Here is a 13,850-nt window from a genome sequence, read left to right as displayed (position 1 = left end):
ACAGTAAGATTGGGAACAAAAAAAAAGTGTCAAATTCCCTTTATGTTATTATTATGTTCATCTATTTCTGATTTTAGTAATTTCTGATTGTCTGAAAAAGCTTTCATACCGTTATGTAGTAATGGGTAGAAATATAAAATTCCATTGGAAAGGCACAGAGAGGTAAGTACTTTCAGTAACAACTGCAGCTTTTTAAATACAGCTTGGCTAATATCATATTTGAATGAAAGTAGTATTGAATAGACATTTAATAGAGTACACTACTGTTTAGTTCACTTATGAACGTTGTGCTGATGCCATCATTATGCATACAAGCAGCATATCTGTTCTACAGCTGCTGGTCAGCATGACACTCAAGTACAGTCACTTACATGAATTTTAGATGTTAACAAGTAGCTTTATTTGTGACAGAAGTACTAAGTGACAGAATGTCTGTCTTCAGAAAGAGACCAATATGATCCTTCACCATAAATGCTCAGTGTCCCATGATGTCAGCAGTGGATAAAAATGCTCACGGGAAAAACATATCTAGAATATCTGCCATTCCCATAACTCTTTAACTCAGGTCAGCCCACTAAATTCCTTGGTAAAGAAGGTCATATTTAGGAATATTGCTGGGATCAATAGGGCTTCTCACAATAAGCTTTCCGCGCATGGCACCACGGTAAATCACTTCAATCAGATCTATGAAGTCTTGCTTTGTTTTGAAGCTTCCTACAAATTTGGTGTGATCTGGAGACCTAAAGATAAGCATAGAATAAAAGCAGTATTGAAACATTCAAAACAAAAACATAGACAAGAAAAGTTGTATAATGAAATTAAGGATTTTGACTTATTGATTCTGAAAGTACCACATCAACCAAGTCAGGAATATACTATGACCTGATATCCAAAGTCCAAGAAGGTGCAGTGTTGTGTCTAAGGTTTTAATCATGCCCTGTTTTGCAGAGTCCAGCATATTTCACAGCTGGTACCTACTTATAATGTCAGAGTGTTTCAAACTACTTTTTAATGCTATAATGCTAAGTATAGCATTATACTTCTCACATATCAGTGCAGATTCTATCAACAGCAATACAGTTTTCAAGCATTACCTGTTGTAGACAAGGTAACACAGAGACTAATTACTATAAATGTAACAGACAATGTCAGGTGGGATGACATACCCATAATCAACCTTCATGTGCTGTCCATTGAAGAAAAATACGGTGGATGGAATATAGCTGATGTCAAAATACTGGGTGTACACAGGAACCTTGTTCACGTCCACCAGGTAGATGACTGCCATCTTACTTAGGTCATGAGCTGTCTTGGCAAGCTGACAAGAATGAGGCAGACAGGGAGAAAATGGATTGAGGCAGAAGTGGAAATAAAGGCATCAAGCTTTATGAAGCCAATCTCCATTAGATCCTATCAGTTTAAGCAGGGCTGGAATGTCCCATCTACCTCTAGCACTTTATACACGCATGCACGCTAAAGTGTCAAACTGTCGAGGGTATGAATTTGTGTTACTTTTAAGTGTCAGCTGCAAACTGACACTTAACTACCACCATCTTTATCAGGCACTCTATCACCCAAACACAACCTATGGCACTGTCCTGTGAACAACAGGTCTATCGGGAGTCTTCATTTATATTGAGGGAGAAAAAAAAAAAAAGAAAAAGAAAAAAAAAAGATTTCTTACAATATCATCGAGCTGCAGACAGACAGCATCGTTATCTCTTCCGAACCGGAGGACCAAAACCTTCTCTGCCACGCTCTTTATGGCCTGATCCACCTCCTTCTTAGAGCTCAGCTTGGGCAGCAGGAAACTCATCCTGACAGCGCGCAGCCTCTACCGACCCCCCTCTCCTGACGATCACAGAAAGAAAAAAAAAAAAGATGAAGGATGACAAAATGAAATCAGCGAGCCAGCCCGCCCGCGCCGGGAGCTCAAACGCGCGGAGATACAGTCCTGGGGCTCCGACCGATGCAACGGGCAGGTGATCGCCGGAACGACTGTTCAGAACCCGCAGAACGCAGAGATCGGCCAGCAGGCCCGGGCAAGAAAGCGAACGGACTGACTCCTCCCCGCGCACGCGCGGAGCGGCGCTCCCGCCTTCCCGACGCGCAGGAGATGGCGGCGAGGATCGGGGTGGTGTGCGGGAACTGTTAGCCGCGCTCGCCCAGGTATGTAATCTCCTTTAGTAGGGTTGATCATTAGCATTCCTCCTCTCCCCAGCAGTTGGCCTTAAGATCAGTTTGGGTTTGGTTCATAGTGCAGCCTCAGAAATCATAGAATTGTTAAGGTTGGAAAAGACCGCTGAGATCATCTTAGTCGAATCATCAGCCCATGACTACCATGCGCCCACTGTATTCCTCAGTGCCACATCCACACGGCTCTTGAAATCCTCCAGGGACAGTGACTCCACCACCTCCCTGGGCAGCCTGTGTCAATGCCTCATCACTACTGAGAGGAAACTTTTCCTAATATCCAACCTGAACCTCCCCTGGTGCAACTTGAGGCCTTTCCCTTTTATCCTACCCCTGTCACACGGGAGAAGAGGCCAACCCCCACCTCACTACAACCTCCTTCCAGGTAGCCCTAGGAAGCAGTAAGGTCTGCAATCCCAGTTCCCTCAGCTGTTCCTCATAACATTTGTGCTTCAGACCCTTCAGCAGCTTCATTGCTTCTCTTTGGACACTCTCCATAGCCTCAATATCTTTCTTACAGTGAAGGGCCGAGTGTTTGTGCTGCTAAGGGAGCCAGGAATAAGGACCTCAAGGTATATAAGCGTTCCTTCCTTGGCAGTACTGTTGGCTTTGCAAAACTATAGCAGTGGTAGTTGTAGTAGCTCAGCGTCCTATTATATGGAAGCATATATAGAAGAATTAAAGCAGGTACTAAAATAAGAAAGAAATTAGGTAGGTGTCTGGATGTAGTTTTAAGTTATTTTCAGTCTCCATGCAGCATTCTGCTTGCTTCTGTTGCAGAGTTCATATTTGTCAAATGGTAGATGAAAATGAACGCTACTGAGAGACTGACTGCATTTTGAATTGCATTAGGTACAGCTGTTTTAAGCAGTAGAGCTAAACACATCTGTTCATAACAGTGCCATATACGTTGTTTTTAAGTGCAGTAGAAAAGCAATAGTGGAAGCAGGAATTCCTGGTATTCCTCAGGAAGTAACTTGCTGTCTGTCAGCAGTAATAAGGATGAACATCTATGTTTTCTTCTTGACTTCTGAGAAGTTTTCCCCCTCTTGTGCTTTTTTGCAGATAATTGTTTGAACACAGCACATGTTCAAGTATGCCGGCTGCTAATATGCTTCTGAAAAAAATTGTAAGATGCTCTGCCTTCTCATTTTCAATACAGCATGGGATGAAACGAGATTTGTTTCCACTGAGTAGAACTCTGATTCTGTCACCTTGCCTGAAAGAGGACAATTCACGCAGTTCCTCAGAAAAAGTAGATTTGGATGCGTGGAAGAAAGTAATGAAGTCTGGGTTGCAGGATGTCAGTGAGACAGTCTCTGAGCCTAAGGAGATCTCTGCTTTGGCTGCAGCACGTGAGACTTTGGAGTTGTGGAGGCTAGTTGGTAGAGCAGTTCCTGAAAAAATCAGTGAAGAACAGCTAAAAGCTTTTATAGAATGTCCTTCCAAATCAGCCCAAAAGAAGTATTTAAAATTTTTGCATCTTAAAGAACAGTACAAGAAAAGTAACAAAAGAAAGATGGATGAAAAAAGGGAAAGGAGGCTGGAAATACAAGACGGAGCTTCAGAAACTGAAGAGCCCAAGAAGAATCCATTTGTTTGTTTGTGGAGCAGCTCTATGGATAAAGCATACAACTGGAGAGTTGCTCAGTCTATGATCTTTGGCCAGCCTCTAGTGTTTGATATGTCTTATGAAAAGTACATGTCTGTCAGGGAAGTAGCAAATACAGTGAGACAAATAGTATTAAGTGAAGGTTGTAATCGAAGATCTGTGGATCCATTCCACATTCACTTATGTAATTTCAAAGATGATAGTCTGTATCGTAAGGAATTTATCAAACATTATAGAGGAGCGTGGGACAAACTGCTTATCACAGTGACAGACCAGTGCTACACAAACATCTTTCCAAAGGATAAGCTTGTCTATCTGACTGCTGATTCTCCCAAAGTAATGAAAACTTTTGATCATAACAAAATCTACATTGTCGGGTCTATAGTTGACAAGAGTATAAAAACAGGAGTTTCTTTAGCACAGGCAAAACGACTGGGGCTAGAGACTGCAGCCCTTCCATTGGAGAAATACTTGCTGTGGAATTCTGGTGCTAAAAATCTCACGCTGGATCAGATGATGCATATTTTATTAACCTTGAAAGATACTGGAGATTGGAAGAAGGCTCTGGAATTTGTTCCCAAAAGAAAGTACTGTGGCTTTGTAAACAAGCCTATGCATGAACTGAAAAAAACCTTAAACTTGATCAACATGCTTAAACTCGGGAAGAGACCAGAAGAATTACAAAAGCGATTTGCAAACAACTACTCCAAGAGGCTAACACAAAAATAGAGTGATGGAGAAGAAAATTATTTCACAGGCAAGCTATAACCCTAAATGTGCCAGTTTCTTGAGACTTCTGGGACTGTATTCTGTAATTACTGTTTGTCACTAAAATTTATTGGACTAGTTCAAAAAGACTTTTGTTAGAGCGTTTCTTTTTTTAATGACTGTGTTATTGGATCTGTTTGAATTTACTTGCACACTTCTGAAATTATGCAATAGAAATTAGATTACACCGTGTATGAATCTGTTCACTAGAGTCATAATGGCTAAGGGTGATTCTTACAAAATATGAAGTTTGTTCTCCAAGGAATACCTGAGTGCTATGGGTTTGCAAATCCACAGCCTTATTCTAAAAGATTAGGCGAGACCAAAAAGAAGACACTTTTCCTTGTTTTTGGTGCATAAACTGACATTAGACATGGAATCACAAAATTGTTAATGCTGGAAAAGACCGTTAAGATCATCTAATCCAACCACCAACCCATCCCACCATGCCCACTAGCCATGTTTCTCAGTGCTACATTCACACAGTTCTGAAACACCTGTAGGGATGGTGATTCCAACACCTCCCTGGGCAGCCTGTGCCAATGGTTCTCTGCTCTTTTAACGTGAGTTTGGGGAGTTGTGGAAGTTGCGCGGTTTGTCTCTGAGTGTTCTGGGACAAAGGAATTCACAGTTAGGAAAGAATATCCCAGAGTTTCCTGAACCTGCCAAAAAATACCTCGCGCTCTTTTGAGTGGCTTTTTCCTGCGAATGACTGTTTTCAGTCTGTGTACTGCACATTTGCCAGACTACTGGAAGTTCTGAGATGATAAAGTCATCTCAGTGAATACTTAAAGACGTGCAGAGTGCCTTTTATTTTTTATGACAGCTCAGTGTACATGGATCAGTCTGCAACAGCTGGTGGTCAGACTGCAGGGCGTCAATGGGCACCGTACGAATGCGAGAAACATCTGGATTCGTTCATAGGCAATTAAAGCGTCTTGATTTCATCAATCGCGTACACTGGTGCTTCAAATTACCGATCGCATGTAGTGGTTTGTATCCAGGAAAACGAAGAACGGGGCCCTCTGATTTTATTTTTTTTCTAGTGAGGAAACGGCTGGGAGAGAGGGAAGCGGGATGCCTTTGCCGCAGTCCGGAGAGCGTTACTCAGCTCGCGCCGGCTCTGGCCCCCGCCTGCCGGAAGTGTACCACACGAGCGCCGCTTGGACTTCTTTCCGCCCTCCCTGCGCGGCTTCCGCTTCCGGTACGGCCGCTGTGCCTTCTCCATGGCCGTGGGAGGAGCGGGAGGCGGTGGAGACGCGGCGTCGCGGCGCGCATGCGCTGCGCGGGAGGCGGAGGCGGGGGAAAATGGCGGACGGCAGAGCGGAGGGGGAGAAGGCGAGGCGGCCGCCGCCCGCAGGAGGTGAACGTGCAGCGCCTCTCGCCGCGGGCCCGTGGGGCGCGCTGTGGGACCGGGGGCGTCCCCCGGGGGTGGGGGGCGCGGGGAGTGCCGCCCCAGGGGCGGATAGGCTGGCCTGGGCCGGGCCGCGCTGCGTCGTGTGCCCGGCCCTGGGGTGAGGGGCGGCCCGGGCTTGACCGGGCCTGAGGGGCTGCGCGGAAGGGGAGACCGCGGGCTGGGCACGGCGCCTGGGGCCGCTTCGGCCTCATGGCAGCGCTTGTGGCCGGCGAATTCGCCCTGCCGCGCTAAGGCGTTCTCTTATTTCTTTATTTTAATGAAAAAATACGCGGAATAATTCTGCCGTGTATTGAGAGAGATTTCACGATTGCCATTGAAACACTCAACATTGGCTTTAACAACTGAAGCGCCTGGGGAGTAGTGATACAGTGAATATCCCCTGTGTGCCATCTTGAGCATCACAAGGTTTTTTTTTGTTTTTTGTTTTTTTTTGCTTGGCAGCAATCCACAAATTTATTATTTAGTTTTGTATTATTTAGATATTTCTGTCTCCTCATGTACTGCTTATCATTGGTTCTCCTGGAATGTTTTATCATGTGTCTTTCCTTCTTGCCTGCTTTCTTTTTGTATGACTTAACATTGGGAAAACGGTGACTTGTTAAAGCTTCCCTTCCCTGGTTTTGAATTAAATATTGCTAGAAACAGAAGGCACTTCTTTGATCTGTTGGAAGATTAAATTTGGCCTGTAAACCAAATAAGATAGTGTTAAGAATGAATCGTATGTCTGATCACCAAAGTATGAGTGGTGATTCCTGGATTCATGTTCTGTTTTTATTATTACTACTTTATTTCTCATTTTGTGTGTGCAATATTATAACTGGCCAGTATTACTCTGCCCAGTGTCCATACTGTACCACCTACTTCTCTGGTGTGCTGGAATGTGATGTTAATGAGTTATGTTACATTAGCCCTAATGCTGGCTGTTATTCCCCAGTGACTTTTTAAAGCAATCTAAAGCCTTCTGTTTTTTGCCAAAATCGATGTTTTTCTTCTCGAACTTAACGTAGTTGAAATTCAGTCCCACTCCTGGGGGAAGATAGCCCAAAATGCTCTGCATTCAGCAATTGTTGCTCTTGTCACTTCTAGCACCAAGGCAGTGAAAAGATGTCCACGTGCACATTACAGCTTGTTGATGCCTGTGAGGAAAACTCAAATATGAAGCAGTGTGGCTTCTTATCATAGAATTATAGAGTATCCTGAGTTGGAAAGGACTCAGAAGGATCATCAAGTCCAACTCTTGGTTGCACACAGAACCAACTAATATTCAAAGCCTATGTCTGAGAGCACTATCCAAAAGATTCTTGAACCCAGCAACTTGTGGCCGTGCCCACAGCCCTGGGCAGCTCATTCCATGCCCACTGCCCTTTGGTGTGGAACCTGTCCCTAACCCCCAGCTGCTCCTCCCCTGACACAGCTCCATGCTGATCACTTGGATCCTATTGCTGTCACCAGAGACAGTGTTGTTACTGTGATCCATGAAAAAAGCACTGGTCAGAGGTAGATTTCCAAATAGCAGTGGTGCTTGTGATAGGTGAAATAGGACTATCTAGAAATCCCTAGGAAATAGTAAAAATTCTTTAAAAATATGTCTGCATTGGCTGGGGAAATAACAGAGACCTGCTAAAGGAATGATCTGCATCTTTGTTTCTAACTGTTTCCTCTGGAAATAGAATAGTACAGCAGTTTCTTCCCCCCGGTTGTCTTGAGCCATTTGTAGCACCTTCATCAAGCAAATGTTTGTAAGGAAACCATTTATTTCAGCAATCTGCAGTCTGTCCCAACTAGAGCCTGGCAAAAGCAATGGCAGTAGGATCTAATTTTGTGAGGGAGGCTATTTAACATTTCCTGGAGAAGGGTGAGAAAAAGTGTGTGGGAGTTGGTACAGCCAACTCTAGATGGTCTCAGGCTTCATGTTTTGTTTAGCGATGTTCTAGAATTTGCAGTCAAATTAGTAAGCTGTAGGGTATCATAATTTGATTTAGCTTCAAGCCAGCGTGAGTTTAGGAGCCTGGAATGGTCCAGTGTGACCTGAAGTTTGAGCTGTTGTGGTTGCCTTAGAGGCAGGCTTCTAGATCAACCATTCCAAAGCTTTTCGGGCCATTGAATCTTATCCCTGCCCTCACATCACCTTACAAGCTATGATGTACCTAGGTTAGAATAGTAATTGAATATTCTGTTTCATGAAAAAGCTGTAAAAGCTTCTTATAGCCCTGGAAAGTTCTGTTTGAAAGCTGTCTTAAGAGAGCAACCGGTACCCAAGGTCACTAGTGAAAATGGTGCCTGTTTCTCTTTTGTCTTTGTTGCTTTCACGCTTATAATTTGAGTCAGATTTCCAGTGATGCAGACTAGTGCTATTTTTTAATAGAGTGAAGTTAGGATTTTTTACATCTGTGTAAGAAAGAAATTTGTTATCTACCATTTTCCCAATGATGAATGAGAAATCAGTTTTTGTTCCTGTCTCTCACTATCTTGACAACTTGAACATTAGGGTAGAAAGTCTATATGTTCTGTTACTGAGACAACACTTCTGATTTAGGAAATAGCAATATAGAGATGGTAGATAGGTAGGTAAGTGTACTGAATAGATGCCTGAAAAATGTCAATATTGAGCAGCTGTGAAAATTAAGGCAATTAAAAACAAAACAAATAAGTACCACTACCAAAACCGAACCCAACAGACCTGCCAAATTGGAGCGTACATCTTTCATTTTTTCTCTTCAGGATTTCCTCACGTCCTTAATTTTCCTTTCTCCTGACACTCTTTGCTTTTTTCTTCTTTTTTTTTTTTTTTCAATCCCAGAGTTACAGTCTTGTGACCCCCAGTTCAGACTAGCTTCTCCCCCATTGCTCTGCTTTATTTATCTGCTTTTTGTTGCTAGAGAGCAATACCAAGAACTTTTCTTCCCTCATAGTCTGAATTTGCTGTTTGCGGAGAGTCTTTTTCTCAACTTGATGAGAAACCACTGCTGGTTTTTCTTAGACTGATAGTATGAGCACTTGCCTGTCTTTTCTCTAATGCATGCTTTTTCTTTTTTTTTTCCATCTGCTACTGCAGTGATTTGCTTATTGCAGCAGCAGAGAAATGTATTTTTGCTGAAGTGTTTGCTATGTTCACTGTGAGTGTTCCAAGGGCACCTTTGTCCCTTGGCGTAGCTGAGGCAACCGCGTCTGTAGGAAATGAAAATGTGATTCAAGTCCTTCTTCTGTGGACCACTGTTCAACTACTGTGTTCTTCTATGATTTTATGCAAAAATAGAAAAGATGAAATCTATATATATGTTTTTTCAGTGCTGATTCCTTCCTCAAGCAGAGCTTGGCAAATTTATTACAGATGAGATGCGGACAAGCAGTGACTTGAAACATGACTGAGACAGCCGGCCTGACTGTAGGCACTTCCCTGGTCTTAGAGTTGTGCCAGACAGGCCAAGAGACTGGCATGGACACGTTATAAAAATTTAGTAGAATTAATTTTAACTTAGGTCATCTGCTCTAGGTTTGGAATTGGGATTCTAGTTTGTGAAACTTTATCTATTGCAACTTAAACCCTAAAGAGATTTAGCCATCTGCACTTAATTTACTACGTGAACTTTGACTTCCATACTAAATAAATAGATTGTGCTTCAAGATTCTTTTCGTGGCTCGTACATGGGAAGTTCTGTATTAATAGTGGAGTGCTTGTGATTTCTTCTGCTCTTTGTGTTTTGCTGTCCACTAAATGTACATTGGTGACAACTGCTGTCACTTAAAGCACCTAACCTATTGCACTCAAAGTATAATGCTTTTTGAGGTTGCTGCTCCCATCAATCTGCTCAGTAAAAATAGCTCATCTTGGTAAGTTGTTTCGACTTCACCAGGACCTGAAGAAGAGGCAGAAAAACCTGTGAAAACTAAGACTGTTTCTTCCAGTAATGGAGGGGAAAGTTCGAGTCGCAGCGCAGAGAAACGGGCAGCTAATGAAGAAGCTGAAGACTTTATCACAAAGCCTGCCCCTGCCAAAATGTCCAAGTTTGGATTTTCCATAGGCAGTCAGACATCAAAGAAGGCATCTGCAATATCCATCAAACTAGCAGCAAATGTAAGTTGTCTGAGGGCTTTGAATTTTAAGGAAAAGGGGATGTACTGTGGGGAGGCTTCCTTGCAGAAGGCAAATCTTGAATGAAATGTGGGTAACTTGGATGAAGATTGAGAAAGCATTGCAGAGCCACCTAGTCATGCATATGTAAGTACTTCAAGGTGATTAATACCAGGTCAGTTGTCTTAGGAAGCATAAAACCTGGTGGAAATTAACTGTGGATCTCTGAATACGCACAGTAATTTTGTAATGAAATTTGATAGTCTGGAATAATTTCCTGAGGGAAATGAGCAGACTCATTAATCTGTTCAAGTCACTTTGAAATGAGAGCTGGGAGCTTCGTTGCATGGGATGCTTAAAGCTTCATGAAAGCAAGCGCTCTCTGAGGTGGCCTTAATAAGTCTTCCATTCTGAAGATTTTGTCTTTGCATGGGGCAGTGTAGTTTGTTTTTCATAACTCAGCTTGTTATTGCAAGGTCAGTGTGATTCATTTCCTGCTGCATGTTTTGTAACCTTTTTGAAGGATTTATTTGAAAAGACAATTGAAATAATGTGCAGGAGATAAGACCTCATTGCACAGATCTCTAAGAATTCTTATGCTCTGTGATAAACAGTGAAGGTTATCCTTGTGCTTGTTCTGAAGTGAACCTGATGCTTCTCCTTACTACAAAGTAGACCTGTACTAGCTCAAGCAAGGAGAAGCCAGATGCTCCCCTTGTATTGAATGGTTCATTTATACTTCCCTTATACATTCCACTGCGATGGATAGGTTATAGATCCTTGTCTGGATTAAGTTCAGACTGTAATCATGAAAGACTTGCGCCTGCAGTGCCAGCATTGTGCAGATCTGCAGAAGATGAAAAGAGTTGTCTGTTATTTTCACATGGGAAGGAAACCTGAGCTGGCAGCATTCCAGGGTATAAACACAATTAGGTCAGATCAGACTGAAAAATTGGCAGATCTGCCTTCTGAGCAACTAGCAAACTCAGATTTTTCATGTAGGAAGCTATTTCCAGTGGCAGTAAATTTATCTCAGGATTTCTGGCTCACTGAGTTTAGTGGGTGATTGACATTGTACCATTTATGACAGTGCTGTAGCTCAGCCTGTTTCCTTTTAGTTTAGTTTTTTTCCTTTTTTCTTACTATGCTACCCATTCCTCTGGAGCTGATGCTTTTAAGAGATTACACAATATTTATATACTATAGGATATTGGATGAGCTGTAGGCAGTGGTCTGAGGATTATTCCGCAGTATCAGCTTCCAAAATATGAATGTATACAAAACGATAACCAGTAAAGTGGTGATGGATGAAGCACTGCATATAATTGATTTAGATAAAAGTGCTGTTGAAGCAAGCTGTTACTAATGATTCAGCACTTCCTTAGTGGTCTTGCAGAGAAGACATCAGAAGTGACTCTATTACATGTGGCGATCATGAATTCAATAGCTTGATGTGCTTGAAATAGTGAAGATTATTTACCAGAAGTCTAAAAAGTACTTTTTCAGAGGACCTTTATACTGTTCAGGCCTCTGTAGCTTGAGTGACAGAAAGCTGTTAATCTGTGAAAAAGCAAGAAAATAAATGTATCCAACTTCTTGGCATTAATGAGTACTCCAAAAAGAATAATGAAAATGGTAGCGTAGTAAAATTCTTAATACAACAGCTTATTTGGGTTCTGATCTAATTGTTCAAGTCATGAACCAGTGGCTGTGTGTCCCCGCAGTGTGCTGGTAAGTTGAGATTTACTTGTGGGGAGCTGTAATCTGAGAAGGCTCAACCAGCTTTTCGAAGAGTTTTTTGCACAGATGAGCAGCCATTTTCCTTTTCATCAGAGAGAAACCTTCATCTGTTCTGATTCAAAATAAAATATGAAACCTTCATCTGTTCTGATTCAAAATAAAATACTTTTCCTCCTCATTGCCCCCTTCAGTTTCAGTGAAAATGTTTGACTTTGTTTTACCGTGTTATTTAAAATGCAAAGGGTAGCTTTCTTTTTTCTTTTTTCTTTTCTTTTCTTTTTTTTTTTTTCTTTTATTGAGTTAGTAGATTTAACTTTACTCGTGTATTTGGTCTCTTTCAGAAGCCTAAAGAGCCCGTTCCAACCCTTGCTCCAAAAACCCTTTCTGTAGCAGCGGCTTTCAATGAAGATGAAGATGTGAGTAGTAAGCCGGTGATTGACACAACTTAGAGCCCCATTGGTGCAGGTTAGAGTTAGGAGGAGATAGCAAGTCATTTAATTTTTTTTTTTTTTTTTAATATAAGTGACAGGGATTTTATGCTTAGAAGCATCTCCTGATTTTCCATTTAAGTATTTACAATTCTGTAGTACCCTACTGGTTCAAAAATTGTTAAATATACTGGTAACTTTTCCTTGAAAACAAAATATACATCATTGGAATTACTGGTTGCTTTCTGTGGGCTTTATAAAGGACAGGCAAAGAGAAGTTGTGCTCTTTTTGGTTTCTTAAGTATTTCATGGTCGTGTTGCTGCTCCTTCTTGCACAGAGATGATCAGAGGAATTGTTTGTTTTTATTTATTTTTTCTAAATCACATTGCTTTCCTGTTGGGCTGCATTCCATAATTTAGCATTGAAATGTTCATAAGATAATGGCCAGCCACACTCTGAACTCCTTTTTCCACTGTAGAGTGAACCAGAGGAAATGCCTCCAGAAGCTAAGATGCGTATGAAGAACATTGGAAGGTAAGTCAGCTGTGAACTGTGGTTTGAAGAAGGGTGAGATGGAAGAATATCAAGTTCAAGTCAAGTCTTGCAGATGGCTTACAAATACAGAAAGATGGAATAGGTTCAAAAAGTTTTTCTTCAGAAACAAGCACAGTAAATATAGATCATATGTTTCTATTGTAGTTTAAGAGTAGTGTGCATACATTTTTATGTTGGATCTAATTGCTGCCTTCTTCTGAGGAAGAAATTTGTTCTACGTCACTAGTTTTCTTCTTGGAGATTAGTAGTCAAGAGTTGCAAACTGCGAGTTTTTGCTGCTCAGTCTTATATCTTGGTAGTTCCCCATTTTACACATTGCCCTGAGGTCTGTAGTCTGCTCGGATTTTTAAACTCATGCAAGAGAAAGATGAAGATGGTCTTCTGGAGAGACAAAAAAACAAACAGCTGGTTTACTTTTAAAATAAATATGTATTGCTCTTTTGCTTGACACAGATTTGAGGCACATTAGGGTCAATCTTAAATATAGGGAAGGCTTTACTTAAGAGAGAGATTAATCTTGAGCATATATATTTTGAAGATGTTCATCATTACAGATTGCTTTTAAAATCAGATCCCTGAGTTGACTTCCTGCTAATGCAGATTTATTGCTTCTCAGTGAATTTTCTTCTCCAACGGTAGATTTGGATCCTCAGCTTCTTTGCCTGTACTACAAATGCTTCCCAGTTAGCAGCAGTTACTGCCATTTCCACTCCCTCTGCTGCCCCATCTCATCTTGACATGCCACAGACAGATGAGTTTTTTTCACCAACTGACAGTTGCTAGTAGCTAGGATTCCTGACATAACTGAAATAAAGAAATGTGTGGTAGTTCCTGGCAGCAGGTTGGACTTCAAACTGATTTTTTTAGTGCCCTGTTGCACTGATTACTGTCATTAAAGTGACTTTCTCAACTGATGCTGTTTTGCTTTTCACAGGGATACACCAACCTCAGCAGGACCAAATTCCTTCAATAAAGGAAAGCATGGGTTTTCCGACAACCAGAAGCTATGGGAGCGAAATATAAAATCTCATCTTGGAAATATCCATGACCAAGAGAATAACTAA

The 13,850-nt window shown here is 41.7% G+C and overlaps 3 protein-coding genes across 3 annotated transcripts; 2 read left to right on the top strand and 1 right to left on the bottom strand.

The window, feature by feature from the left end:
- Window positions 1–574: 574 nt before the first annotated feature.
- On the bottom strand, window positions 575–1,816 carry TXNL4B (thioredoxin like 4B; the record flags this gene model as incomplete). Its single annotated transcript, XM_079541539.1, has 3 exons — window positions 575–740; window positions 1,167–1,318; window positions 1,685–1,816. 3 exons carry the CDS (start codon window positions 1,814–1,816, stop codon window positions 575–577), a joined length of 450 nt encoding a protein of 149 aa, XP_079397665.1.
- A 1,452-nt stretch (window positions 1,817–3,268) lies between these two features.
- TRMT10C (tRNA methyltransferase 10C, mitochondrial RNase P subunit) lies at window positions 3,269–4,534 on the top strand (the record flags this gene model as incomplete). The annotated part of the gene is made up of 1 exon (XM_079549459.1): window positions 3,269–4,534. Exon 1 carries the CDS (start codon window positions 3,290–3,292, stop codon window positions 4,532–4,534), a length of 1,245 nt encoding a protein of 414 aa, XP_079405585.1. The 5' UTR covers window positions 3,269–3,289.
- A 1,347-nt stretch (window positions 4,535–5,881) lies between these two features.
- PCNP (PEST proteolytic signal containing nuclear protein) lies at window positions 5,882–13,850 on the top strand (the record flags this gene model as incomplete). The annotated part of the gene is made up of 5 exons (XM_079549076.1): window positions 5,882–5,936; window positions 9,845–10,065; window positions 12,144–12,218; window positions 12,710–12,765; window positions 13,721–13,850. The coding sequence occupies 5 exons, from the start codon at window positions 5,882–5,884 to the stop codon at window positions 13,848–13,850; spliced, it is 537 nt and encodes a 178-aa protein (XP_079405202.1).

The sequence above is a fragment of the Tetrao urogallus genome, assembly GCF_951394365.1.
Source record: "Tetrao urogallus genome assembly, chromosome: 1".
NCBI lineage: Eukaryota > Metazoa > Chordata > Aves > Galliformes > Phasianidae > Tetrao > Tetrao urogallus.
Note: the sequence above shows the minus strand (reverse complement) of the source record. Positions and strands in the feature narration are given on the sequence as shown.